The sequence below is a fragment of the Leptosomus discolor genome, chromosome 1, assembly GCF_034619465.1.
Source record: "Leptosomus discolor isolate bLepDis1 chromosome 1, bLepDis1.hap2, whole genome shotgun sequence".
Taxonomy (NCBI): domain Eukaryota; kingdom Metazoa; phylum Chordata; class Aves; order Leptosomiformes; family Leptosomidae; genus Leptosomus; species Leptosomus discolor.
In genome coordinates, this window is record NC_141391.1 from 93829583 (window position 1) to 93843015 (window position 13433).

The 13433-nt window shown below is 35.4% G+C and overlaps 1 protein-coding gene across 1 annotated transcript in view; it reads right to left on the minus strand.

Moving 5' to 3' along the window:
- Window positions 1-13433, minus strand: part of CFAP47 (cilia and flagella associated protein 47) — a 345415-nt gene that overhangs the window by 194425 nt on the left and 137557 nt on the right. The window contains exons 41-42 of the mRNA XM_086482089.1: window positions 4836-4912; window positions 2666-2811 (exon numbers count right to left, since the gene is read on the minus strand). Of these exons, the coding sequence (XP_086338215.1) occupies window positions 2666-2811; window positions 4836-4912 (223 nt within the window). The remainder of the gene's footprint in view (window positions 1-2665; window positions 2812-4835; window positions 4913-13433) is intronic.

A 13433-nucleotide genomic window follows, 5' to 3' on the forward strand; every position in this document is an offset into this window, starting at 1 on the left:
TACGTTCCTGACCCAGCAGAAGGAAAGCTATTCAACCTTGATGGCATTTTCTCCCCTTCCTTGATTCGAGAGTTCAGACAAATCTTCACTGAGAAGGATTAAAGAAACCTACAGCAAAACTGGTTTCACACACACAAACTAATAGCCACTCATGGGAACTAATTTAAACAGGAATTATTCCTGTTTGACACAATGATTTGGCTCCATGAGGACCGTTAACAAGCTCACAGCATATACAATTGATTTCATGAAGGTACTGGTTGCTAGGAGGCCATTCTACTATCAGTTACTTTTCTTGTCACTGCTGGCATCAATATGCTTATAGGTAGGAAAAAACTTCCCCATTTCCCTCTTTGCTCTGAAGAATTGTTGCTTTTTGATCTCCTTAGAATGGAAATCCTGTTTTCTTTCTACTGAGGTTTTTCCCGATGCTTGGAACAGAATGGATATTTTACTGTATTTTGAGAGTTTAGCTAGTATCCCCATTGTTTTATTGCTTTATAGTTCGATTTTCAATCAGCTGCAAACAGGATAGCATCAACACTTTGTAGAGTTTACTGTTAATAAAAATAGTTAATAAAATAGCTATTTAATTCCATTGCTCACTGACATTTCAAAAGAATGTATAGCTACTAGGAATTTGCTATTCTCTGCACAAGTCAGTAGTTAACAACAACAGATAGTAAAGTGTTCTCTTTATAAAGCACTTAATTTCATATTAGACATTTAGCTGTGAAAGTCTAGACTGACGCTCTTAAACTATGACTTAATAAATTATCATTGAAATCACGGGTTGTTCACATTTAAATTAGCTCCCAGAAACAAAGATACAGAGAAAAAGACACCTAGTTATGTTAACCAATATATAATTTCTTCCTTTAAAATATCTATGCTAAAAATTTGATGAATGCCAGTTTCAGTTTTTCTTATAAACCAAAGAAATATTGAAACAAATCTTTGGGAAATGCTATAAACAACTTCTGCATTCATTTCAAACCTTAGAAAAGTTAACATACAGATTTCAAAACAGTTTAAGCAACATACTTGAGTAGGCCAACCAACTTGAATTAGTGTATCTTCTTGCATTTATTGCAGATATATAGTGGATGCAAGGACAGATAGGATTCCTAGTCAAATTTAGGTCCAGCTAGAGATTTGAATCTCAGTACCTTCTTCATGGATTGTAATGAAGAAGCAGTCTTACTCTGTTTACTATTTAGGTCCATTTGTCAAAACGTGTAGGAAAGGTAGGTAGGACGAAATTACAGAAAAGCTAAATTAAATTATTGATTAGATTATATACAGTACAAGGCAATTTGAATGATACAAGTCTCATCACTGTATGAAGCCATTTGATCTTCATACAGCATGGTAGCTACACTTGTTTGTCAATTAGACAATGGTATGATCGAAATATTGCAGTCATACACACCATATTTAAGCAAGCCAATTTCTTCCTGTGGTATTACTGCACAGCTCTAAAATCCTGCTATCTGTCTTGCAGTTTCATCTTTCCCTAGGAGATTAACCACATTTTCTTACAAAGGATACAATTATGTGGATGTGACCTAATTTTTCTAACCTGAGATACTACATATCAAAAATTTTGCACTTTCAGCAGCCTTTAAATGAATCCCACCTACTCAGCTAAGCAGAAAAGACCAGGTGCTCCAGAAATAGTTACCACACAGGACATAACAGTGGCTTCTCTGAGGCATTAATGCTTCCTACCATGATAAGGTCAACTAGTTCTTTGTTAAAAACACTGAGGTAAAATAGAGCAGGAACATCAAAAAAGCTGGAGTGCAAATTTTAAGCTCTGAAAATCGGTCAAAACCAGGTCTTGGTAACCTGGTGAACTCAATTTCAATTAAGTATATATGGCAAAACATAGTGTACATGAGTCAAGAAAAACTGAAAGGTAATGGAGCCAGTATTCTGCAAAATCTGTAAAAGTTTTCCTGCATCGGCGACAAGGACTGACTGGAATTTAGATTGGCAGAAAAATTTAAAAAAGAGACAGAGTAAGGAAAATAATTATTATTCTACTTTGACAGCATTTCCTAGATACAGTGATAAATACGGGGAGAAGTACAATACAATAAAGATTTTATCCTTTCCCTGCCTATGTCTCATCCAAATTTGTCTTGCTCCCACATCAAGACAAATTCTGTAAATTAGGTATCTGTTTTGAAGCTGAGTTGCCTAGAAAAGCCACCAAAGTAACATTCCTTATACTATTACTTTTATTTGTAATGATTTTACATACATAATTCTAATTAAGTGGATATAAAAGGGCAGTAAACTTTGGTTTAAATTTCTTAGCTGAAGCCTCTAATCTTATGTAAACCTCTGACAAACTTCTTAAGCAACATTTTCCTCCATGAATTATAGGAATATTGTATTTTAACCAAAGCAATGAAAGAGAAAAGATTTTTGCTTCCAAAAGTTAGCACATAGAATCATAGAATCACAGAACAGCGTCGGTTGGAAGAGATCACACATTGATAATTGCATATGGGTGCAAAAACATTACTTTAAAATATACACATAACAGATTTGTATATTCATTTACCCTATTACATAATTGGCAAACATATCCTGATTCTTAACTGACTAGGCTAGCACAAGAAAACCACACACAGAACATATTTTCTGTTCTTACCAGCTCATTAATGAGAATGACAGTGCAGTAACGTTTTTCCAGATTAAAGGGAAGGAAGTGAATATCTAAGCCTGCAGAACTTCTCCCTTCCAAGAAGAGTTTTTCCACTGGACTGAAGAACTCATGCAGGAGGCTGGACTGGTCAGCTATTAAAACAAGTTCAAATGGTTGTTTAGGTACAACAGCTTGGGTTGTAAAATAATGTAGCTGCCTGAGTTTAAATATAAGGATACTCTATACAGCCTCCTGTAGTAATCAGTATTTAAGGCACACCTTTAATCAATATTTACGATTATACTTGTGTAAATGTCCTGCAATATTGCATGCTGTATTATTTAAAGAGATTTTGCTACTACTTGTGTTCTTATTCTGTGCACTGAAACAAAACCAGGCAAAACAGGCAGTTCTCACCATCAAAAACACTTTAAGGATGTACAGCCTATAAGCAAATGACTACTCCTCCCAGAAAGAAGAGCACAGTTCACTTCTATTTAAAGAAACAATCTTGCTCTCAGTAGTAGTAACTATGGTATGATATAGTCTGAAATCCTTCAGAATGGACAAAAATGAAATACTGGCAAGCTTGCTTTCTTTGTGTTGCTTTCACGAAAGCATTATGGTGCGAAAGTGCTTTCTTCATAAGACACTAAAAATCTTAGGACTGAATGTGGCAGAGTCTGACTACTTTCTCACTGTATGTTTTTTCATCTGCTAAGCATATTTTGGTAATGCAGATCAACCTAGAACCAGACTTTGATTCAAGCTTGGCTGTTTAGCTTTCTAGGAAGTTCATCAAACTTAAGAATAGAAGTGAAAAGTGAAGGCAACAGAAAGACGGGAAGATCATGTAAGAAATCTATCCCAAACTCTGGCCAGTTAAATAGAACTGATCCACCCCTCAAAAACACCAAGAGCCAAGCTGAAGAAAGGCACAGCCACCACCTACCTTTTCTCTTCCACAGCCCAAATTATTTTCCAAATAATAAAAATACAAATTTCGCAATATTCATGCTTTAACCAACTGTTGAATTTCATATGAAACTGATGTTTCTAAAACCTACGTTAACAATGACCAAAAACACCCACCAAAAAAAAAAAAAAAACCACCAACAGGACTGAAGTCCCATTCTTATCCTTCCATCAAATAGGGTACAGCAGCCCTAACAGCAACTAATTTTTGATTAAATAAGGCACAAACTCCCAAACTTGTCTCCTGTTCAAGTGTTCCTCATTCAAAGTATGTCAAACTGTGGAGCAGATTGAATTAGTCTTGTGAGAGCCCTCCCTCTTCACTTTCTGGATTCCGTGAAATTAAAACAGCTGCCAAAGAAGTAACATTGAATAAATAATTTAGATATTTTTTTTTCAGTTTTCTTCCTTTTTATTATGGTTACCCCAAAAGCAAAAAACACTCCTAATTTCTATTGCTCTCCAACTTACGACTCTTGACTCTTAATAGTACATATTCTCTATTCTCTCAAATCACAGTGTAAAATATGTACAGAAGACACTTGTTTAGGTTTTGTTCACCAAGTTGTTGAAAGAATGAAGGGGAATTATTCTCAAAGCAGAAATACACATCTACAAGAAATGAAAATGTATTTTTGTTTCAAAAGACATGAAATGCTCTCAAAAATGTCTCTGTAGCTCCAATCTGATTGAAGCCATAAAAAACAACAATATTTTCCAAAGGGACAAAATTAATTCCATAAGGCCATCCTACAAATTTTGCTCAAGTGAACTTGCAACACTCTCAGAAAAGGCTGTAGCTCTAGATTCATGTTTTAACGGAACCGTTGACTGATATTTCATAGGAAATAAGAACAAGAAATGCAAAATTCCTGTTGATGAGTATTTTCAAAAATAAATTAGGTAAGCTGCAAAGGCTCCACATTAGAGTCCCATGAAGCCAGCCCACAGGCCCTTAAAAAAAGAAAAATATATTTACTTTTTTTTTTTTTTTTAATGGTAAAATCATTAGGACTACAGTGCAACTTTAGGAATGATTTCATTATATACATCAGAATATAAACTCTCCTATAAATAATAGTTACTGAGCATACCCTGAAATAACAATTACTGAACTTATTTTAGATGTCATAATCCTGCTTATGTAGATAATCTAATTTCTACTGTAGTGACACGAGAGGTATTGTATAGAGGTACTTACAGCAATTTAAGTTGTTCTCTTCATTTGGATCTTCAGGCAGGTCACCATTTTTAAAATTTAATATGTTATTTTCAGAACTAAAAGGAAAAAATAAAAATGAAAGCAATGTTCTAAAGCTGGACATTTCTATTACTAACAGATATCTTCATTCGCCTTTTATGAATAAACACTGGAAAAGCAAATATTTTGAAGGAAGCAAAAAAAAACCCAACAAAACCACATTTTGGAACCATCTACCTACTAATAACGTTAAATACCACCTCTTTCACTTAAGTGAGCAGTTGTATTTACAGCAGTGTCAGAACATGCTCTCTTCAATTAACTAGTATATCTCTGTAATATTCATATAAGCAAAATTCCATGTTAAAAAAAGAAACACAATTATATTTTGCCAGTCAAAACCACTCCTGCCCAATAACACTTTTGGAGGATTTCAGTCCCAATTTTTCTTTTCATCATTTCAATATCCTGTGGGGAAAGGCAACAAATTGTTCCCCAGCACATCCTGAAGTGGCAAGGCCTTGCATTCCTCTGATGCTCTCAGTTGTCTTCCATTCAGTCTTTCCAATGTTTCCCCCAAAAACAACTCGATAGAAGTACATCTAAATATCTGCAGACGAAATTCAGCTCAGATACATTGTGCCTACTCTAGGACTTACATTCATAGACCTTGTGGACATGCCTTTAGACTGCTGCTTCTTACAGAAACTGGTTTGCAAAAATAAGTCTTCGCCTCATATCAGAACACACTTCAGAGGCTAGATGCCCTCTTACCTAAACTTCTTTTTAAGTCCCCATTTTTTCTGCAGCTCTCTACCTTTTTCTAGCTCAACAGTCTTCCCTTCAAAAAGAGATTAGCCTTCTGCTTTATTCATGTTAACTCTATTACCTTATCCAGGAAACATCCTGAGAGCTACCTCAATCTTTTCACTTTTATCTGCCTACCTAGGGGTCATAGTACCTTAACATAACATTAACATTTAGAAACAATAAAAATAAGACATTTAAAGTTAGAATTTTTTTTAAACACTCATTGTAATTCCAGGTTATATACCTGTATGTTATAGAATAACAGGTTTTGTGTGTGTGTGTGTGTGTGACGCACATTTTTAGGCAAATATTATACATTTATTAGCTTACTTAGAAAACATGCTAGCAGGTTATATATGAAAAAAATCACAACGATCTAGTATATGAAAATTCTAGCCTATGGCTTTGGTTTACTGGAAGCCTTGGATGTACCACTAGTCATTATTCTTGTGTCAGAATCCACGGTTTAAACTCTACTCTAAATTTAAACTCTCTTTCTTATACCATCCAACACCATCTCTATCCAGTGAAGGGGAAATTCAAGTTTTAACTGCTAAGCAATTATAATTCAGGACCAAGGAACAATCTGGCATGGAGGGCAAGAAGGCTTAAGTGGCTGGAAGCAGGAATGCCAAAGACAGAACAACTCCCTCTAAGGTGGTGAAGTTTCCTTTACCGAAGAGATAAGAAATGATGCAGCGTTGTCTTGCAGCACTGGATCAAGGAATGCATGTGCTTAGGAGCAACTTTTGGTAAACAGATCTGGTGCCAGGGGATGAACTAAACACCCGTTTAAGAAGCCTGATGCTGACGCTCACAGGATTGGTGTTGGTGCAAGTGTACATAAGGAATCGGCTCCTGTCAGATCTCTGCAGACTCCTTGTAGAACTGCTTCTGGCAGTAGGTCTCTGTCCAATGCATTTGTTAATGAAATCTTCATATATAAGCAGAAATGTGTGCCTGATTTGACTCAAGGGGTACAATACAAATTCTCCAACATCAGTTCGACAAATGTCAAATAAAGCTAATGAATTCCTTTTTTTTTCGTTTCATTGCTTAGGCCTGGAGAAATACAAGAAACCCAGGCCCTGTGCAGAGCTCTCCACTCATTTCAACGGAAGTCTGCACATATGCAGGAGCAACACTACCATATCCTAAAGAAGGTTCAGGCCTTAATTGCTTTCATGTCCTGGAACGCAACACTGTTGAAATGTTATCTCATTTCAGTTTTTCCAATTAAAATGTTAATGGTTTTATTTCTGTTGTTCTTATTTATTGCTCAATGAAACTGCAGATTTCTGTCCTTGGAGACATCAGTATTTCACTGCCTAAATTTGAAAACTTTACCTGTGGGGAATATTATTTTAAATGTAATATATTGTAATTGCAATGAATTATTCCTCTTTTCCCTTCTTCATCTACTTAATAAATTGCATTTTTACAATCGAACAGAAAGTAAACTATATATTCTAGCTGGAAATGCACAAGAAGTTCATCACTTGGAAGTCTGATTTTTCAATAGTAAAAGAAATGAGAGGCTTGGTGCTTTATAAAGTCCTATATTTGACTCTTCCTAGACAGTAAAGTCAATAGAGCATTAATAAGAGATATTTTTTACCTTATGTTTTAATATTCTATTTATACGTATTCTTAAATGTGGAGACTTTGCATAGAATATTAACAATGAAGAATAAATTTTTTAATCTGCAAGTCAACCATTTCAATAACTCCTATGTTATTAGGAGTTATTACTACATTTTGTCAGCTTTAAAAGATGTCTCATAATTTCCGTTTGGAATCTAAAACAGTAATGCTTTGGGTTTTGTACTACTAGACCTCACCAGTACAAATTTCTCTAAATAATTTAGAAAAGTTTACACTAAATGCAACTTTCTAATTTAAGTATTTAAAATAAGTACTTCTGTTCTTCAAGATACACTATTTCAGCATGTTTTCCCTGTAGATTTTTAAATAAAAATCTAATATTGTAAATTCAAGTTTAAAAATAACATGGAAGTTCATATTTATTTATTTATTTGTTTGCTTGCTTATTTATTTATTTAGATTTTTTTAAGGCAGACAGCCACACTGTAATAGTAAAAAACACATCAAAACATATCTTATTATAAAACTGGGGTGTTTTTATACAATGTTATCTACCCTCACCAAGGCCCAGGATATCAATATGTTTAAAAACCATAACAGGAAACCTACTATTTCTCTTATTTAAATAAGACATCCCTTTTTTTAACACATTAAATCAGTTAAGCTACATAAAACATGGATTTTACATTAACTCTAATAAATGTTAAGAGTTATCCAAATTCAATCCAGTAAGCACAAAATCCACATTTAAAGCATCAGAAAAAATCCCATTGGAATCCCACAATTCTGTGTATCAGGGATTCACAAACTGCAACAAATCAATAGTAGACAAAATATTTAAAACTTGTGAGCCATGATTTTTTTCTTAGAGGAAACAGAGCATAATTGTTTAAGAAGAAGTGCAACATAGACAGTGGAACATTTGCATATTTCATGGCTAAAAATAGGGCACTGATGTTGCCACTATCTCTACCTGGTATAAATGATTTCTCTTCCTTATGATGATGAATTTGGCATCTTACATTTGCCATTCTCAAAATCATCGTCTTTTTAATATTGGAGTGGAATTAATTACCTAAAACATTCTTAGATTATTTCTTTTTATCTTTCTTTCTTTCTTGACCAGAATTATTATACAAAAAAACACCACCACTTGAAATTTACTTTAGACTTTTGTACACGTTTTACGTTTCTGCTCATAGAATATAAACATAATTTTCCATGATTTTCTGTACAAAGGCTAATTTTACTCTTGGTTCTTTGAGTAAGTATTTGGGGAATTCATACCACACAATGAGGAATTAAAGACGTAAAATATGTAGTTCATGATCTTGCTAGGAAGCATCAAATCTCATAAGAGAAGCTCTCCAAGAAATTTCTACTAAAAATAATTATCTTCTTGTTTCAGTTAATTTAGTTCACACGCAAGGTTCATTTCCAGAAGGTTATAGCCCTGAAAAGAGAGCATGAGAAAGCCCAGGAGCAGAAACTTGGTCCCTCTGTACCTCTTTTCCACCAAGGCTACAAGAATGATCTATATTCACTTACAGTGCAGTTAATCATTCACACAGAACCTAATGCAATCAAGGATTTGCTGAGAAAGCAGTGAAGGGGATGAACCTTAACCCAAACAACTTAACTCTGTTCATTACAATACTGCTTTTCAAGTGTATTTGAAAAGAACTGATATACTTGAAAAAACAACTTGCAACAACTTCTTTGCTTATTCCCATCCTCCCAAAGAAAATTATGTTTCTTACCATCGTATTTCCTTGATATGACTTTATATCTTTTTCTATCCTTCTTCACAAATAATTTCTACCATTGTTGACAGCAGTTAAGACTGTGCAGTTACATTTATGGAAGGAGAGTTTTGTTAATTTACAACAAGCAGAGCTCATAGATGCTGAAAACTATACAGTAATGCATCTCAAAAAAATACTGTGTGTTTCAGCTCTAGACTCTGGTTTAATATTACCCACACATAAGTGTCATTCTCCCCTAGCAGTAAAATTTGATGAACCAGCTCATAGAAAACAATTATGACATATAGCATTTGAAAGCTATTGGATTTCTCTTAAAATAAAAAGTTAATCTTGCTGGGATAAGAAAAAAATCACAACATTAAATAAATGGTCTTGTAAAATTCTCAGAATATGTTACCCCAGAGATACATTTTAACATCTATACTTAAAGGCCATTTTTCAAAAAGGAAAATGATCTCTGAGGTATGAGAATACAACATACTATTTATCTTGTACTTACAAATAAGTATCTCACATAAAAATACATAAATACAAACATTATATAAAACATCATTTCTTTCAATGCTTTATCTTTGAATCAGAATGCCAAGTCATGATTGCAAAACCAGAGACTACAGCAGAAAAATCACTGTAAAAATAACAAATTGCTGCATCAAAAAATAACATAACAAACATATTACATGGAAATACAGTACACATTGATAACATACAAGGTACAACACATTTCTTCACTGGGGTGAACTATACATTGAATAAGTCCTATTTTCAGAGTTGAATGACAGGGAAACTCCTTGCACTGATTTGACACGGTATTGAGTGTGTCTCTACACATTTTTTCTCACCCCAATGAACAAAGCACCTGCAGGTAAACGAAGGGAAAGAGAAATAAAACTGTGTGGTGGAAGACATGAACATTGTGTTTCATTCTGTAACAAAAATAAATAACATCTCATTCAATAATTAAAAAAAAAAGAAAAGGAATATAGTTAATATTAGGAATGTATAAGAAGCATGTTTATACTCACAGTCTGGCTCAACACATCCTCTTTCAATACATGGAGAAATAAGGAAATGAATTAGGCAGAATAGCTTAAAGCTGCCTCAAAATACGTCTACACTATTTGCTGCACCCAGGTCAGGCAAATCCCTAGTATCAGTAAAGATGGGGAGATGAATAGCTTGAGAGCAGCCCTGTGGAGGAGGACTTGGGGACACTGGTGAATGAAAAATTAGATATGAGCCAGCAACGTGTGCTCGCAGCACAGAAAGCCAATCGCATCCTAGCTGCATCAAGAGAAGCATGGCCAGCAGGTCGAGGGAGGTGATTCTCACCCTCTACTCTGCTCTGATGAGACCCCACCTGCAGTGCTGCGTCCAGCTCTCAGGCCCTCAGTGTAAGAAAGACATGGACCTGCTCAAGCAGGTCCAGAGGAGGGCCACAGAAATAGTCAGAGGGGTGAAACACTTCTATGAAGAAAGGATGAAAGGCTTGGGATTGTTCAGCCTGGAGAAAAGTGGGCTCCAGGGAGACCCTATTATGGCCTTTCAATACTTAAAGGGGGGGCATAAGAAACAAAGAGACTTTTTACCAAGGCCTGTAGTGATAGGACAAGGGGTAACAGTTTTAAACCAAAAGAGGTTAGAATTAGATTAGATATAAAGAAGAATTTCTTTATGATGAGGGTCGCAAGACATTGGAACAGGTTGGCCAGGTTGGATGGGGCTTTGAGCAACCTGGTCTAGTGGAAGGCGTCCCTGCCCATAGCAGGGGGGTTTGGAATGAGATGACCTTTAAGGTCCTTTTCAGCCTAAATAATTTTGTGATTCTATGGTATTAAGCCCACAGTTGTGTTCTATCACAACTTACATACCAATCATTCTACTCTCTGTTAACACTGAACTCTAGTGTATGAAAAATATCACTGAAGAACCCAAGACAAGCTCCAGCATCAAGTTTATGCATGTGCTGTGTACACAGTCTTAAAGGATGAGTGGTCTACCTGTGAGACTAAGCACATTATATCACACTGTGAATCAGGTCTCTAAGTCTGATAACTCAGCTATTATAAGACATTCAGTTTAACAAAGGGAATGATGACCAAGCAACTTCACAAACTGCCTCTCATTTCTTTTGTTTTTTTTGCAAACATGACTTGTCCCTTCCAAAGTAAGGTTATTTTACTGCGCATTAAACGAACAAAAAGTTCTGCAAGAGTAAGGTACAAGTCAGGGTTGGTTTAGGAGTACACCTCTCAATTGCTTCATACAAAGACCTTGTTGCAACAGAGAAAATGGTAATTGTGAATACTTCCAATTCATCCTTGCTATGGTTTAGTCTAAACCATAAAGTTCACCCTTGTACTACAAATCAGAATCACAGAATCATAGAACGGTTTGGAAGGGACCTTAAAGATCATCTAGTTCCAACCTACTTCCATACTTGTGCACCAGTAAGAAACAGTTTAGTAGCTATCACCTCTGAGTTGTCAGTCACCTCTTCCTACATAGTACCACAAAGAGGCTGGGCTTATCATGTTATCACGTATGCCAAAAATCAAGATCAAAAGCAAAATCATCCATGCAGATAGCATAAGTAGTTTGCATCATCATCATAGCTATATGTGCAGTGGTGCTGGTGGTCCGGGGTCCAAACAAGCCAGTTACTCTGTTTTCCATCCAACAAATTCTTGGAAAAGGAAAACTACTTTTCTTTCTCTATTTGGAGCAGAATTTACTAGATAACCTTTTCAGTCCCTTCCAGTTCCAGATTTTGTATATTACTGAGGTAAAAAGAAAAATAAAAAGTGCCAGGCACCATGAGGAAATCTTAAGCCCACAGAACAGCAACTTCATCAACGAACTTTAGGAGACAGAAGCAAGAAAACGCTTTATTTGAGAGAAAAAGGATAGAAGGAACTGCTTATTAATGCACTGAAAACACTGAAACATTTGAACATAAAGCTAACATCTAAGATATTTGCCAGTTTCCACACTCTCTAGGACAGTTTGTGATCTCAGAACAAAGACTAGGACAGAAAGTAAAACAGGAGCTGCCCAAAAGAGGTAGTATGGCTTACATTAGTATAGATTAATTTCTAATATATCAAATATTAATCTGAAATCTGACAACTCCTGATAGTGTATTTCTAAACCATATTTTCTGAAATAACAGGGATGAATGCTTTATCTCATAACCTGTATTACACAAAGAAACAATGGTGCCTTTTAGATCTTAATTTTTTCTTTACCCTATTCGTCAGAAAATACAGGTATTCTGTATAATGTAAGTCCTTGACACATGAAACTGCTTAGAACAAAAAGTATTAGAACAAAATTCAGAAAATTAAAAATATTTTGAATTCCTGATATCTCTGGTAAAAATAAGTAAATAATTTACCATTAACAAGCTATTTACAACATTCTGCAAAGCTTGATTTGAAATTCATTATTTGTTCTTTTATTGTTCCAGAACGAGCTTTTCTTCATGTAAAAATATTTATCTACATTCACAGTCTTTTTTGTAAATCAATCTGTGCGATCACGAGCTATTCTTATAACCATAATGCATACTCTAAACTGCTTAGCCATGGTCTTAGATTAGGTCTATTAGTCAATATATACCTTTGCCACTTAGTTTTACTGAAGGAAATCTATGAAGGATAAGTTAGCTATTAAATCTAACCTTGAACTTTTACTGTCATCCAATACTTTTTTCTAACGGGCATCATTTAAAATACCAACATGCTTGAAAACTACTTGTGGGCAGTTTTATATTAGAATTCCTGGGACATGTGGTGTGCACCTCTCCACCTGGTTCTCCTTCTCCCACAGGGAGCAGACCATGCTGACACACAGATGTAGACCAAGGATAACAACTGAAGTGTGAAAGGCTTGGAAAAGCATAGAAAAATGCATAACTTGAAAAAAATCCAGGCACATGTATCACAGTATTCTTAAAAGAAAAACTCTTGTCAACTGGATGAAATTAAAAATACTATCCTTCTCACCAAACATCATTCAGGGCCTCATGGACAAAGAATTCTTGCCTACAACCACCGAATGACACCCTGCCTCAGACATGGGCTACTGTCAGATTTTTGGCTTAGATAGCACTGTGTCCCAGTAAGGATATAGTTCATCTGAGCTCTACCTTCAGATTGGGATATCTTTCCATTTACAGTATGATGAGCCCATGCCACAATGACTAAAGGGTCGGTCTCCTCTTTGGTATGAATTACATCATTTTGAGTGTCTGTGATACTGCCAGAGGGGTAAGGTGGTAGGTAACAGGGTGACCTGCCAGGTAAAGCTTGTAACAGTGGTGTGACTGACACATCTGTCATGAAAGAGGACACAGAAGGAACTATGAGACCAAGAGACCCACTTGGACCTTCACAGATGGTTGCTAGTATCAAAG